Genomic DNA, 16,839 nt, shown 5'->3' with positions numbered 1-16,839 from the left:
CGAACTCGTAACAATGGACATTTTTGGTCCATTGCCGAATAGAGAAGGCGGCTCTAAAGCGGTCATTGTTGGCAAGGATATATTTAGCCATTACACTTGGTTCTATGATGCCCCCGACATGACCACCGAACGCTGCACTGATTTATTACTCAGAATTCGCGACGAATTGGCAGCATTGGGGCATAAATTGCAAACTATTACTACTGACAATGGACCCCAATTTATCTCCCAAGAATGGAAAGACACCTGTGAAAAAAATAAAATAAAATGTACACATATTGCACCGTACAATGCTCCAGCTAATTCCTGTGAGCGTACGATGAGAGAATTGGGGACATTGCTCAGAATTGCAATAAATGAGCAATTTGAAGACGAACACCACTACACCCATGAAAATTGGGATAAATATATCCGTGATTCAGAGAAGGTCATGAACCTTCTGCCAACTGAGTTTGGTCTGACCCCAAATGAAATTATTGGGGCATTTAATGAACAACCCGACCCCCAAGTATTTGAAATGCAGGAATATGATTTAGATGGCGAATATTCCAAATTAAGAGAAAAATTGACCAAGATGCTGGATTACATACCGTTCGACAACATTCAAAATGATCGATATATAGAGGACGAGGACCTTCTAATCGAAAAAGGGGTCGTTCATATATATACTGATGGGGCATGTACTCGAAATGGTAACGATGATGCGGTTGCTGGCATCGGAATCTGTTTCAAACCTTATGGTAAAAAGAATGTAAGCCATAAATTAAACGTAGAAAAAAATACCAACAATGTAGCTGAATTGACGGCGATTGAATTGGCCATGGAATTAATTTTGAGAAAAACTGATCATAAAAAATTGCAAATTAATACTGATTCTCGATATGCAATCGATACTATAAAAAGAACCGAGCAGTACATTGCAAAAAATTGGAAAAGCAATGGAAAAGAAATTTTGAACAGAGAAATTTTAGAAAAAATTGATAAATTGAAAAAACAATTTGAGCATATCGAGATCAAGTATGTAGAGGGGCATAAGTACGATTATGGAAATGCCATTGCAGACCGTTTGGCTAAGGCTGCTGTGTATGAGGATGAGCTAGAAGTAATTCTACGCGAAAATCCGAATACCAAAATGGAAAAGATAGGTACCTACATCAGACTCAAAAATCACGAAAAAATTATTAAAGATGAACAAGAATTTAACAAAAACGATGACGTAGCAAAAAGAGTAGAGGTCGGTGACCTCGTGATGCTAGACACCCATTGCCAAAGCGATAGCAATAAAATGGTATCCGGTAAACTTTATCCTAAAAGAAAGGGACCCTACGTTATCCTATATAAAATACATACCAACTGTTATAGAGTCCAAAATTATAAATCAACTCAACAAGAAGATAGGCCTATCGCCAACGTACGCCAAATGACCCCATTTGTAAATAAAAAACAATTAAGAATGTTGGAGGATGAAGTTCGTTATAAATCCATCTTTGACGAACGTCCCTTCCAAGAAAGAATTTATGACAGGACCAGATTAACCGAAAGAAAAGAACAGAAAAAAATTGAGGAAAAAATTGATGATGAGCATGCATTTTTTGATATGCTTTTGAAAGAAGAAAGAAGGATGAAAGAATTACAAGAAAGAGCAGAACAAAAATTAAAAGAAGAAGAACTAGCACATAACCATTACAAAGCAACTGGTAAATGGTTATTTAAATTACCAAATAGGGAGCTTGACCCTGTACTGCACGAGCATTTGAAAAATTTGAAAAAAGCTCGAAAACTTTTGATCCAAGAACGCCAAAAACAAATTAGAGAAAAAAGAGAACAAGATCAAAAAATAAAAATTGCTAAAAAAGTCAAAGAAATTCATACCATACTGAGAAGTCAAGATGAGAAAGATTTAGTCTGGTTGCAAAAAGTAAGCGATCAGATTACACAAGATAGGTTACACGAACTTAGTGTTCTGTGCCTATCAACATGTAAAACAACAGACGCTACCAAGGCAGTAAAATCCCACCTCATCCAAAAGGTACTCAGTATGGAACAAGCTAAATCTATCTTTTGTTATTGGGAATAAACTATGAAAAACTCAAACAATGGGAAAAAACCACCTCCCAAGTCCCAATGATAACGTAAACCACCACGAACCGAACGCAGAACGCAACAACGTTGCATTTGCCTTGTGTCAGTGAAATAGGTACCTACCTAGTAGCTCACATATACGTTTCGTGCAAGTTGAAAAGTGAAAAGTTTTTTTTACTAATTAATTATTGCAAATAAAGTGTTAAAAAGCGCAATTATTGTTCACATCGTGATTAAAAACTGTTAAAATTACCTCTGAGTAATAAAATTGATTCTTCTTCGCGAAAAAAGCGTGAAAAATTGCTCAGCACCGAAATCTGCATCGTGAAAACGTGCTCGCCAAATTGGGTTCCAATCCTACGTGTTAATTCTGGAAAAAGAACTCAATTAGTTCTATAAGCTGATCAATTCGTCGAATAAATCTACAAGGTAAAGCTAATAACCATTTAATTTTAAAAATAATTCAATTAAAAATAAAAAACTTACCAAATAAAACGTGATCGATAAAACGTGGCTTGTAATTTTCTGTTGCTAGTATGGACGACGAATCGAACAATAACCAATCGTTAAATGTATAGCCGGTAAATGAACGGGAAAAATCACCGTCACCATATCAAGAGTCTAAAAAAGCTGACTCGCAATCGTCGTCCTCTTCTTCTTCTTCTTCGTCGAGTTCGTCGTCGTCGTCATCATCGTCGTCGTCCTCTTCGTCGAACCGATCGTCGTCGTCACCGTCGAAATCTCCAAGCTCGACATCATTATCCGAGCCAGATGAAACCGACGAGATAGCAGCTAAGCAACTCGAAGACAAGCTTTTGAAGTCCGAGACCGACGATTCGCCCCAAAATACGCCGCAGATCCGCCGCCATTCGATGCAAATCGCTGGTGCTTCTTTCGAAGAGATACCCGTCGTCGAAAACGAAGGTAAGGTTTCTAATTTCAAAATACCCAAAATTATTGGCACGACTCCTCCCAAAAAACGTAAAAGCTCAACGAAATCATCACCGCCGGCTAAAAAGAGAAAAACTACTAAAAAAGAGAAAAAAACTTCGAAAAAAGCTAAAAAACCAAACTCACCCAAGTCAACTAAAAAGAAGTCTAAGCGCACAAAAAAGCAAAGCGCAACGAGAAACAATCGAAAGCCACCGAGAAAAAATCCGAACCAACGACAAAAGCAACCGCCAAAACTGCTAAACCTCCGAAGTCACCAGTACCATTGCCGAAGGTATCTGCCAAAAATGTTTCGCCGTCGTTGACTGCAAACCAGAACAAACATGTCGAATCATTATTCGACTCCGACGATGACAAAATACAACAGCGACCGGTGAAATCCTCGTTGGTGTATTCGCCACCAAGTTTCACTTCATCTGAAACAGAAAGAAACGAACGGTCATTAAGATTAAAAGCACTCGAATTTAAAACGAAGTATGATTCATTAAAAGAGAAATTTGAATCATTAATGAGGAAAAACAACGACCTCAAAGATCGGAATGAGGAATTGAAAAAAACTCTAGTCCCAACGGATAAGAAAATTCGTTTGCCAACTTGAAACTGGACCTACAATTTCGAAGAAAATAAATTATACTGGAGACACAGGCTAGTACTGGGCAACGGAGTGTTAGGTGCGGTCGCGAATTACATAAAACACGACATAGCCGGATACGTTGCGCCAAAATCAACGTTGGAAAGTTTCCTTGATAACTGCCCACCTACGACCGAGAAACATTATTATATTGAGTGTGGTTTTGAAGATTTTCAAAATCGAAACCGGTTACCCGAAGAAGTAGCAGAAGAAGTGAAAAAATTTGTCGACGGATTAAAACCGAACGTCGAACTTACGCGTATTTCTCTGGTACCCTACGTGGGTGATTTTGAAATTGATGCTAAGATCAAAAAATACAATTCGATCTTAATCGATTGGGGAAAATCCGCCGAAAGGGTAGAATGTTGCGAAAGACTTAAAATCGCGACTGAAGATTTTAGAGGAGGAAGATGGCACCGCACAAAAAGTGGCTACTACGCACAGTGGTCCGAAATGAAAAGTAGCGGCCAAAAATCGAATTTTAAAGAAAAATCCGTAAAATTTCGGATATGGGGGTTTTTTAGGTCGCTGAAGTCGATTTTGGCACTTATTTTACCCCTAACCTCAAAATGAGCCCTCAAAGGGGGGGGGAGGGGGTGGTGCAAAATCGAATTTCAAAGCAAAATCCGTAAAATTTTGGATATGGGGGTTTTTTAGGTCGCTGAAGTCGATTTTGACATTTGTTTGTTCCCTAACCTCAAAATCAGCCCCCAAAAGGGGGAAGAGGGTGGTTCAAGACATCAAATTTCGATAAATTCGAGATGGGTATCGAAATATGTATTTTTTTCGGATCGCTATGGGATATGGGGGTTTTTTAGGTCGCTGAAGTCGATTTTGGCATTTATTTTACCCCTAACCTCAAAATGAGCCCTCAAAGGGGGGAGGGGATGGTCCAAAACATGAAATTTTGAAAAATCCGCGATGGTATCGAAATATGTTTTTTTTGGGTCGCTAAAGTCCATTTTAGTATTCATATTCCCCTAGTAATTTTTTATCTGAAAATGTTTTTTAAAAAATAGGAAAAACAGCATTTATGCAACTTTGCATAGCAATTTCTTCAAATGGGGCAGGTTGGGGCAGCAAATTTTTCAAGGGTGTTTTTCTTTACATGCCATAGTACCCCAGGGATGTGATATTTCCCACTGCTCTAGCTTGCGTTTTTTTAAAAAAAAACTTTTACCTCAAAAATAACAAAAAAAATGAGTTTTTTTGTAATGAGCATGGTAGAAACTAAAATATTTTTGAAAAAATGGAATCAACGATTTTTATATTCAAAAATGTCCATATTTTGATATAAACCCATAAAGTTTCGAAAAAAATTAAAATTGACATGTTTTACAGCATTTTGAAGTTAGCAGTTGTTTTGGCTATTTTGAGGTACCTCAATTCATTCATTTCTGTAGGCAAGCAAAATAATGGAAAAGTGTTTGAAATCACAGAAAGGGACGTGGAATATAATGTAGAAAACCACTACATATTCGTAATCAACTTTTGAGACTTCTTCAATCTGAGGATTTTTTGAATTTTGGCCGCTACTTCTTTATTTCGGACCACTGTGCTACGTACCTTCCAACGACTTAGTCGAATACTTGTTTCGCGAGCTCGAATTGGCTACCGGCAAAAAATTGGCTCCATCGTCAGAATCTTCGGAAAATATGTCGGCTGAAAAATCGGTAAAAATAAAATTCAAAATTAGTATCGAAAAATTAACCATTAAAATAAGCTAGGTACCTACCTAAACCTAACATCTCGGGTAAATTGGTAAAAAATTAATTTATAAAAAAGTTTAACAAATAGGTACCTACTAACATGCGAAAAATACGACGAAAAATGTTCTAATTAAAAATCTTATAATTACCTAGCGACAGCCACAGAAATACGATCACCCAAAGCCAAAACAAAGGCACCAAATGCCCAGGGGGCAAGGTCAACGACCGCTGAAGCGAAAGTTCAAGCCGAACATGGGCAACAGATTCAAACAGGCCAATCGCCAACAAACCAACCATCAAAGTTATCAACAAAATGCAGGCAATCGTTATCCGCCTGACCAATATCGCCAATCGTATAATCAACCACCGCCGCAAAATCAGGGGTTGAAACTGATTGAAAATTGATTTTTGGTTTTTGGTTTGGTTTCAATTTTTACCTTTTGATAATTGGTTTTTTGGTTTTTGGTTTCAGTTGTTTGCTACCTTTATTTGGTTTTTTGGTTTTTGGTTACAGTTTTTTGCTACTTTTATTTGGTATTGGGTTTTTGGTTTCAGTTTTTAGGTTTTTTTTCCTGCCAATTATTGCGTTATGCCGCCCAATTCTAGGTAGTATTAGTATTATTAATTATTGTATTCATTTCTACTAGTCAATTAATGCATAAAATGTCAAAACATTACACATATTTTGACATTTCTGATGATTTAAATTTCAAATTTTTTATATTTGGTTTTTGGTTAAGTGGTTTTGATCAAATATTTTTATTTTTGGTTTTTGGTCAAGTAGTTTTGATCAAATATTTTTTATTTTTGGTTTTGAGTTTTGCACAAAACAGATTTATATTTGGTTTTTCCTTCATTTTTGGTTTTGGGGTTTTTAACAGTTTCAACCCCTGCGCAAAATTATGCCGAGTACCCTCGGGGGTCGAGCTATCCAAATCGTGCATCGCGCAGGTCAAGAAGACCTCGCAGAACCTATTAAACAAAAAGAAGTAAATAGGTAAAAGAAAGAAAAAATTAATAAGCACGAAAACATCGAAAAAAGTAACCTACTCATTTGCTTGCAAAATACTCATCTCATTAATAAAATACATACACACAAATCATGCACGAAAACAATAAACACATAATTACATCTCATTTAAATATAATTAATTAATAAGATACACACTAAAAAAAGAAAAAAACTCATCTCGCCTAATGCTAATTTGGTTAAAGAAATCATACACGAAGTTCATTTTAAATTGTGCAAAATACTTACCAACACAAAATCAAAATCAATCGAACTAATTCGAATTGTTGTTCCGTTTCTTCTGTTTTCAGACGAAGAAATGGTACGGGTACACGTCATTACACCTCCGGTGACGGTGAATGTGGTGACAATAATTAACCGCTCATTTACAGTACTATCGCAGCGAACAATTCCAGCAAAGCACAAGGTCGAAGTATTTCCGGCGGATTTCGTGCTAGAAAAACTCCTGGAAGATGATTAAAAAACAAGAAATAACTGTGATATTAATTATAAGAACTCGTACCAAATAAAACGACAAAAAACGATAAATAGTATTGTACCTGTTATTTATGCGTAAAAAACACCTCGCAAAAACGCTCGAAGAAGAAAAAGGCAAAATCCAAAATCATTTCATCGTAACGTTCGACCAAAGTAACCGTAGATACCGAGCAAAAACCAAAATTCTATTCTGCAACAAAAAATAAAAACACTTGAAAAACTCTGGTGGAAAAAAGTACCGAAAGAAATAGAAATAGCATGAGAGGGAAAGAGTGAAAACTTTAAAAATTGAACTTACCAAATAAATTGAGAAAAGTCTTCGGTTCCAAATTGAACTATGGAAAGTATCACCATCGATAAAATACCTGTAAAGTAAAATGAAATAATCTTAGTAAAAAATAGTAAAACAATAGTAAATGTGAGATGTAGTACGTACCAGCAGCAATGAGTAGTGAGATGAATCATCTTGAAATATGCGGTTGAGTGGCCTAAAAAATTGAAAAACAAACCAGAGCAAGAAAGATGAGATTTTGAAAATCCATCTAAAAAGTGTGTATAAAGTAGCAGTTGCTACAAAGAAATGACTTACCGGTCATTGTATCCAGCGTCGAAAAAACATCGTCGACAACATCGTCCTTGCAGGTACCGCATTTAAGCGAGAATTTGTAGGGCAAAAAACTCAAAATTTAATAAAAATTGTAAATTTTTGGAATTGTCAACCATTTTTTATCGTCGTGTTTACAAACACGATGCTGTTGTTGTTTGATTTTCGGCCACTGCTGCCAACTCCCGTTTTATTTTGTAATCGTGACGCTACTATAGCGCTGTGTACAGTCGATATTTTTAACTATGTTGTAATGTTTTTTCATTTTTTTAATTGACCGGCGTTTTTGCCAATTTTTTGTTATTTTATACTTAGTATTAAGAATTTTTTATTGTTTTGATGGAATTAGAGTTAAAGTAGGGGGTTCTTTGAACCGAGTCTCTCCATCTTTGGGACCAGGACATTTGACCCATGCGACATATGACCCATGCGACATTTCACCCATGTTTTTATCAATTTTGGATTTTCGCAAAACGACATTTGACCCATGCGACATTTAACCCATATTCTGATAGATGTTTGCATCACATCAATATGCGACATTTGACCCATGCGACATTACACCCACATGAATATCCGATGTGAAATAGACATTTCGCCCATGCGACAATTGACCCAGGGTAAATCAAAATAGCGACATTTGACCCAGGCAACGATTTAATTACAAATTGGGACATTTGACCCATGCGACATTTGACCCATGATGTTATTTAATGCTGAAACGTCTCCTTTGCGACATTTGACCCATGCGACATTACACCCATCTCGGAACGTTGTGCTTAAGGCAAGATCCAGGTAACGCAGCGCCGCTGCCAACCTTAGATTTTTGAAACGTTGAATTTACCAAGGATGGGAGTTGTCAGTGTATGCAACTAACACGAATGTCTCCCTTTTAAAATATATACTTGATTTGATTTTAGATGGTAGCGGATGGGTCGATCCTGATTTTTTTTTCAAACTGGTTTATTTAGAAATGCGACGGACGGAAATGCTTACTGTAGCTATGGTACAGCTACTTCCCTCTGTACACCCTCTACCTGTTCTATACGAACTATGTAACACGTACTAATGTAACAGTAAACTGCTAAAGACCCTTCCGACTTCACCCTTCCCCCCATCACCCCCCATGAATGAATGAAATAGGAAGACGCGAAGTCGCCAATGGTTGAATGGCGGAATCGTTATTTCAAGCATATTGTACCTATGTATGTAGATGTACATAAGTACATAGTTAATTTTAATTTTTATAAATTAACGTAAGTTGGATAGATTAGAGGATTAGACAGAGACGAGACCTGTGTTGATGTTTTCCTCCGGCGTTATACATATTTATACGAATGTGATACGTAATACCCCTAATTTTAAGTAGCCTACTTACAAGAAAGGAACCCCTTGAAGTGTCCGCCTCCGATTTGAACGGGGCCGCGATTTTCGGAAAGAGCCATGATCTAACACCCCCTAAACCAAATTTTCAGCTGCCCAACTTCATATCTCGATATTTGGCGAACTCAAAAACGTACGTATTTGATGAGTAAAAATGATCAAAATAAGTCCTAAAACTGATATCAATTCCCCAAATCCAAATTTAACCATTTCCAGGCATTGTGGAGCCTTCGGCGCGATTTTTCAATTTCTCCAGAAGACGTAAATACGATGTTGGACATGCTAAAAATCGAGTTGTGTGTTATACTCGACCTGTTTCCCGAATTTATTCACATTTGAGCCGATTCTGGTTTTTTAAGCAGCTTTTTCTTCAAAATAAAAATATCCAAAAATCAAAAATTTCCAGTTTGCGAGAAAATTTTCGAAATTTGCGCGAATCGCAGTGTTTCGTCATGAATCAAACCCACGAGGGGCAAATTTCGCCATTTCCAACCATTCTGGAGCCTCCAGAACTATTTTTCAATTTCTCCAGGGGCTCCAGAAAGGCTGAAAATGGGGAAATTTACCCTCGTGGGCTTGATTAATGACGAAATACAGCGATTCGCGCATATTTCGATAATTTTCTTGCAAACGCGAAATTTTTGATTTTCGGATACCTATTTTTATTATGAAAAAAGCTGGCCAAAAAACCACTGTTGAGGTGTCCCTTCCAGAATCGGCTCAGATGTGAACACAATCGTAAACAGGTCGAGTATAACACACGACTCGATTTTTAGCTGCCCAACATCGTATTCACATCTTCTGCAGCAAATGAAAAATTCTGGAGAAATTGAAAAATAGTTCTGGAGGCTCCAGAATGGTTGGAAATGATGAAATTCGCCCTCGTGGGAACTGGAAATTTTTGATTTTTGGATATTTTTATTTTGAAAAAAAGCTGGTTAAAAAACTACTCTTGAGGTGTCCCTTCCAGAATCGGCTCAAATGTGAATAAATTCGGGAAACAGGTCGAGTATAACACACAACTCGATTTTTAGCATGTCCAACATCGTATTTACGTCTTCTGGAGAAATTGAAAAATCGCGCCGAAGGCTCCACAATGCCTGGAAATGGTTAAATTTGGATTTGGGGAATTGATATCAGTTTTAGGACTTATTTTGATCATTTTTACTCATCAAATACGTGCGTTTTTGAAGAAAGCATAAATCACCAAAAACAGTCAATTTTGAATATTCAAACGTTCGCCAAATATCGAAATATGAAGTTGGGCAGCTAAAAATTTGGTATTGGGGGTTTTAGACCATGTTCTTTCCGAAAATCGCGGTCCCGTTCAAATCATTCTTCAAAACATCCATTTTGGGAGTAAATTTATCAAAATTCATCAACTTTGAACAGAATAACGAGGTAATAATAATAACTGCACGATATACGAGTAGGTAACTATACCTACCCAAGCAAAAATTTATTTCTCTCCTAATTCGTGGTCACTGAATTCGAATTTGAAGTCAATTTAAACCTCAATTCTGCAATACGAACAAGCCCTTACATTGTCAAATTTCACCCCAAAATTTTTTTTTTAACAGTAGGTATAGGTACCAACATATCGCTAATGTAGGTATATTGCTATATTTCAAATGTTTGATCTAATAGTTACAACGCGAAAAAATGATTTTTTCACAGTTTATATTTTATTATTCACATCCATACGTTGAAGAAGTTTAGTTCTGATCACTTTTTCTACTATACGAATCGCTAACTTACAAAAGGACAAAAAAAAATTGAAAAAAAAATCAAAATTCGTCCATTTTGAACTAAATATAACCAGAAAATAAATGCGAAACAGGTCTACCCACTAATTCGAGGTCGCTAAACTCGAATTTTGATTCCATTTTTATGCAATTGTAAACCCTGCCCCCTCAAGCGCATTTTACCACAAAATTCACCCCCACTCTTGACAATTTTATTTTTGTTGAAAAAATAATCTACAGGCCTATCAATGGTGTTTTGATTCGGCCATATACAAAAATTCAGCTCATTCGGTTAGTTTGTGACCAAAATAACCCCAAAAAACGCATTTTTGGTACATTTCTCACCTAAGCGAGAAATATCCATGTGCTGTATATGAGCTGTAGTCCACTTTGCATCGTGATCTTAAAAACGAGTAGAAATAGTGAAAAAATTCATTTTCCGAAGTTGTAATCGTCGGAAGAGCCTGAAATCTGGTACATGACTGTTCCAGTACCTCATTGATGCGTGTGTACAAAAATTTTTCCAAAAAATAAATTTCAATAGGAGGGGGGGAATCTTGAGATAAACTTTGTGGTGAGAGTTCTGGGTTGAAAGTTGGGCTGAAATGGAATCGTAATTCGAGTTCAGCGACCTCGAATTAGTGGGGGACCTGTTTGGTGTTAATTTTCTGCTCATATTTAGCTCAAAATGGACAAATTTTAATTTTTTCAAAATTATTTTTTGATCAATTTATAAGTGAAAGAATTGATTAATCAAAAACATGATGATAACAAAAGTTGTTTAGCATCTCGTGTACTAATGAAATACATGGATTTCAAATGATTATTACCAACTTTCGTCTACCTACTTCCCACCAAGTTGGGTAGGTAAATGAAATTAGGAAATTAACACTCGAAACTCTCATATTCCACTAGTACTTGGCATGCTAAACAAGTTTTGTTATTGCATTTTTTTCGATTAAGACAGCCATTTTCTTATAATTGAGCAAAACAGAATTTAAAAAAAAATAAAATTTGTCAAATTTTGGGCCAAATATGGCCAAAAAATTATTGCGAAACACGTTTCCTCACTAATTCAAGGTCGCTGAACTCGAATTTTGATTCTATTTTACCCCAACTTTAAATAAAAAACCCTCACCATCAAGTTCGTCCCAAAATCCACCCCTCCCCTCCCAAAATTTATTTTTTTGTAAAATTTGTGTACAGACACATCAATGTTCTACTGAAACAGTCATATACTAAATTTCAGCTTGTTCGTTTAATTACAACCCCAGAAAATTATTTTTTTCACTATTTCTGCTGGATTTTTTAGATTGCGATGTATAGTGGAGTACAGCTTATACTCTTAAAGTGGATATTTCCTGCTCAGGCGAAAAACAGTATAAAAATGTGTTTTTTGGGGTTATTTTGGCCAAAAACCATCCGAACAAGCTGAAAATTGGTATATGGCTCAATCAGAACATCATTAATTAGCCCGCAGATTACTTTTTCAAAAAAAATTTCTTATGGGCGGGGGGGTGGAATTTGTGGTGAAACACAATTGGCGGGATTGGGGAGTGCAGGGTGTATAGTTGTGTTGAAATTGAATCAAAATTCATGTTTAGCGACCTCAAATTAGTGGGAACGCATGTTTCGCGATAATTTTCTGGCCATGTTCCGCTCAAAATTGATGAATTTTGATTTTTTTCAAAAAATTTTTTTGATCTATTTCAAGTGAAAGGATCGTTTAATCAAAAAAATAATGATAACAAAAGTTTTTCAGCATGTCAATTACTAGTGGAATATGTGAGTTTCGAGTGCTTATTTACCACTTTCATTTTCCTACCCAACTTGGTTGGAAGATAGGTAGACAAGAGTAGGCAGGCCTTTTTTTGTATTTCTTTTCTGACGGGGACGCTGAATTGAAGTTGCAAGCCCCTAATTTTCATCCCCCACTCGGTCTCTGTACATAATTTGAATTTTTGAGAGAAAAAAAATCGAAGTTTCAAACTTTAAATTTTTACAAAATTTCATCAAATGGAGATGGAAACCTGAAATTTACTTATCTACACACTCCAATTTTAACACCTTCTGAAGACGACTTCAGGTTGGTTCAAGTCATTTTGGAGCTTCCAGCGACTTTTTGAAAATTACTGAATCTAGTAGATTTTTTTGAAACTCGAAAACGGAGATGGAAAGTAGAAATTTATTCTGCAAACTAATTTCAATACGCTACGAAGTCGACTGCTGGTGGATTTCAAGTTGTTTTGGAGCCTCCTGCGACTTTTTGAAAGGTCGTACGGCGTTTTTTGGAAAATTGAATATTCCAAAAAGTATAGCTGGAAGCTTCAAAACCATTTGAAACCGCCATGTATGCGACTTTATATCGCATTGAAATTACTCTGCGAAATAAATGTCACGTTCAATCTCCAATGATGAAATTTTGTAAAAGTTTAAAGTTTAAAAAATCTGCTGGATCCTCCAGTAATTTTCAAAAAGTCGCTGGAGGCTCCAAAATGACTTGAACCCACCTGAAGTCGTCTTCAGAGAGTGTTAAAATTGGAGTGTAGAGTAAATTTCAGCTTTCCATCGCCATTTGATGAAATTTTGTAAAAATTTAAAATTTAAAAAATCTGCTGGAGGCTCCAGAATTTTCAAAAACTTGCTGGAGGCTCCAAAACGACTTGAAATTTACCGGCAGTACTTCGTAGCGCATTGAAATTAGTTTGCAGAATAAATTTCTGCTTTCCAACTCCATTTTGATGAAATTTTGTGGAAATTTCGAGTTTCAAAAATTTTCTGGAGGCTCCAAAACTGCTCAAAACGGTTTGAAACAGTTTTCAATCGATTTGGCATGTCAAAAATATGGTATATCCCAAATTTCAGCTTTCTTGGTCAATTGGGTAAAATTTTGATTTTTCCCTTCATTTTTGGCCTGAATTTGATTTTCAAAAATTCACCAAAATTCGAAAAATGCACTGAAGCACTTGAAATTTTGACAGATGAAAAATTTTTGCCTGATCTTTCGATCTACCTTGTAAGGTTTAGAAAATTTCGTGCAAGGCCTATGTTGGAACGCAAAATCTGTGATTTCGGCTGATCTGTCAATCAAAATGTCCGCCATTTTGTAAGTAGGGCCACTTTTTTTTTTAGTACAAGGGCTAGAAATGTTCCTCAGGACTCCCCCTTTAAGAAAAAAGTTCTCCCAGAGGATCGACGGGGGGGGGGGGGGTGCAATAATTCTTGAGCGGGCTCCCCGACGTGCAAAATAAGTACTGAGGTACAAACTTGAATGCTAAATTTTAGATTTACGAATTTTCATCGTAATTCTGATCTCGTTTTCGCACTTTACTATTCCGATAATTCAACATTTTGTTTAAAAAGTTACCAAAATTTATTCATTTTTTCATTTTTTTCAAATTCGTTCAATTTTTAGTTTTTATGGAATTTTTTTGATAATTTCGAACTTTTCTTGGGGGGGGGGGGACGGCGTCCTCCCGAGTCCCCCCCACAAAAAAAGCCCTGAGAGTAGGTAATTAACATTATTTTGAAACCACTTGTTTTCCACTAGTGCTCGACACTCTGAACAAGTACTTGTGCCTTTTATCATTTTTTCCATTAAAGGAAACTTTTATAGAGCAAAAAAGAGAATTTTGAAAGAGGGGATGGGCGGATTTTTGATAAACTTGGTGGTGGGGGTTCTAGGTTCAAAATTGAGCTAAAATAGAATCAAAATTCATCAATTTTGCTAAAAATACTCTAAGCTAGGTAAGTAAATTAAACGAGATTTTTTTAAGCAGGCAGATGTCGAAAATATAATTTTTAGAGCTGGCGAAGCAAGAGCAAAAAGCTCTCGAGAATCAGTATTTCAAGAGGTTTAAAAAACGATGTTTTTTTTGTGTGACGAGTATCTAGGCAACTTTAAGCAGTTTTAAATTCAAATAATGATTTTTTTAAAATTCAAAATTGAAAATAAAATTAAAAATCAAATGAGCCCGAGCGAAGCGAGAGCAAATGCTCTGAAAAATTAGTACATATTTTGAGAGATATGAAAAATGATGTTTCTTTGTGAGACGAGTCACTTATAACTTATAAGAAGTTTATTATTGTGCTTCAAAATATTAATTGTATTCGAATTAGGTATGATTTTTTTTGAATCGCTCGGGCAAAAGCTCTCGATAAAGGGAGGCCCCAGAAAGGCTGAAAATGGCCAAATTCGCTCTCGTGGGATTAATTAATGACAAAATACAGCGATTCGCGTAAATTTCAAAAATTTTCTCGTAAAAGGGAAATTTTTGATTTTTGGATATTTTTATTTTAAAAAAAAGCTGATCATGCAAAAAACCGCTCTTGAGGTGTCCCCTCCAGAATCGGCTCAAATGTCGGTAAATTCGTTTAACAGGTCGAGTATAACACACAACTCGATTTTCAGCTGCCCAACTGCATATTCACGCCTTCTGCAGCACCTTCAAAATTCTGGAGAAATTAAAAAATCGCGTTGGAGGCTCCAGAATGACTGGAAATGGCGAAATTTGGATTTGGGGAATTAATATCAGTCTTAGGATTTATTTTGATTATTTTTACTGATTAGGTATGCACGTAGGGTAGGTACTTTTTTGAAAAAAGTACCATATAAATCACCAAAAACAGTCAATTTTGAATTTTCAAACGTTCGCCAAATATTGAGATATGAAGTTGGGCAGCTGAAAATTTGGTTTTGGGGTGTTAAACTATGCTCCTTCAAAAAATCGCGGTCCCATTCAAATCGGAGGCGGACACCTCAAGAGGCTCCCTTGTTAGGTACGTATAATTTTAGGTAGGTAAGTGAAGAATATGTTTAAATCATGTTACATCAATTACATGAATTTCTTAACATTCGAAAACTTGACTTTGTAAGTGGATTTTACTCGTACAGTGAAAACAGATCAAATGCAGAATGCAGCATAGGAAATAAAAAAAAAAGATCGTCCTCTTATACTATACTGTAGCCGAAGGGTAGTTTTGTTGGAAAAAAAGAAGAAAAAAAACAGGTATATCCCAACATTCCTAGTAAGTATTTATGTACGACCCTGCAATAAACGAAAGCATTGAAATGCGGAACCATACTGTGACGAGAGTACACTGGCTTTCCCATATAAAGAGAATGAAAATTGAAAAGGTATATTTTGTATTTCACCGCACGCACTGATTTTTAAATACAGGGAAAGATCTAAAAGAAGTTTTATGTAGAGGGTTGGCTGCCTTTGATTTCCTCTACTGCGTAGTGCTACTTTCACAATATCTAGAATTCTACTTCATATTCATGATGGGTGTAATGTCGCATGGGTCAAATGTCGCAAAGGAGACGTTTCAGCATTAAATAACATCATGGGTCAAATGTCGCATGGGTCAAATGTCCCAATTTGTAATAAAATCGTTGCCTGGGTCAAATGTCGCTATTTTGATTTACCCTGGGTCAATTGTCGCATGGGCGAAATGTCTATTTCACATCGGATATTCATGTGGGTGTAATGTCGCATGGGTCAAATGTCGCATATTGATGTGATGCAAACATCTATCAGAACATGGGTTAAATGTCGCATGGGTCAAATGTCGTTTTGCGAAAATCCAAAATTGATAAAAACATGGGTGAAATGTCGCATGGGTCATATGTCGCATGGGTCAAATGTCTCACTGCCATCGAAACTCCATCTTTCGATATTTGTTTTCAAAATTGGTCTAGGGAAAGTGCGCCCTACTTGTAAATCTTTGGCTATCCGGCCTCTGATTGAAAAGTAGGATCGGTGGCACCCCCCTTCCCCCGCTGCGTGGCTTCCGCGCCGATTCAAGGTGACCCCTTGGACGGCTCGGGGGGCAATGTAGTGGGTAGGGGGTGTGCAGGGAACCGCTACGTACTGCGCCGGAACGCTTCTCGCAGATGAGTTACGTATCCGATCAATATATATAAAAGAAGCTGGGCTACCAAAAGTTGCCCAGTGTTGGCTCTTGTGATCTGATGCTACTATTCCTAAATCCGTCCAGTGCTTCGAGCCGAGAACGGTAATGAGAATAATTGGTGTCGGTCTTATTGAGTAACGCTGAAGAGAATAATACATGTATGTTTATGTAATTGTACTGATATTAATTATAATAAACGTATTAGTCGACATCTACATAAGCAGCAACTAGCAACCAGCAACTGGCAACTTGGCAACCAAATCAAAAAATTTTGATTTGGTTGCTAGTTCCAGCCAATAACCGAGCAACTT

The 16,839-nt window shown here is 36.5% G+C and overlaps 1 protein-coding gene across 1 annotated transcript; it reads left to right on the top strand.

Annotated features, from left to right (window-relative positions):
- Nucleotides 1–502: 502 nt before the first annotated feature.
- On the top strand, nt 503–2,151 carry LOC135849008 (golgin subfamily A member 6-like protein 26). The gene has a single exon (XM_065369134.1). It carries the CDS (start codon nt 518–520, stop codon nt 2,075–2,077), a length of 1,560 nt encoding a protein of 519 aa, XP_065225206.1. The 5' UTR covers nt 503–517; the 3' UTR covers nt 2,078–2,151.
- The last annotated feature ends 14,688 nt before the right edge of the window (nt 2,152–16,839 follow it).

The sequence above is a fragment of the Planococcus citri genome, chromosome 5 (assembly GCF_950023065.1).
Source record: "Planococcus citri chromosome 5, ihPlaCitr1.1, whole genome shotgun sequence".
NCBI lineage: Eukaryota > Metazoa > Arthropoda > Insecta > Hemiptera > Pseudococcidae > Planococcus > Planococcus citri.
This window is presented reverse-complemented; position numbering and strand designations above follow the sequence as displayed.

Coding starts and splice junctions, on each gene's coding strand:
- LOC135849008 (XM_065369134.1), top strand. CDS start 518: ATGCAGGAATATGATTTAGATGGCGAATATTCCAAATTAAGAGAAAAA.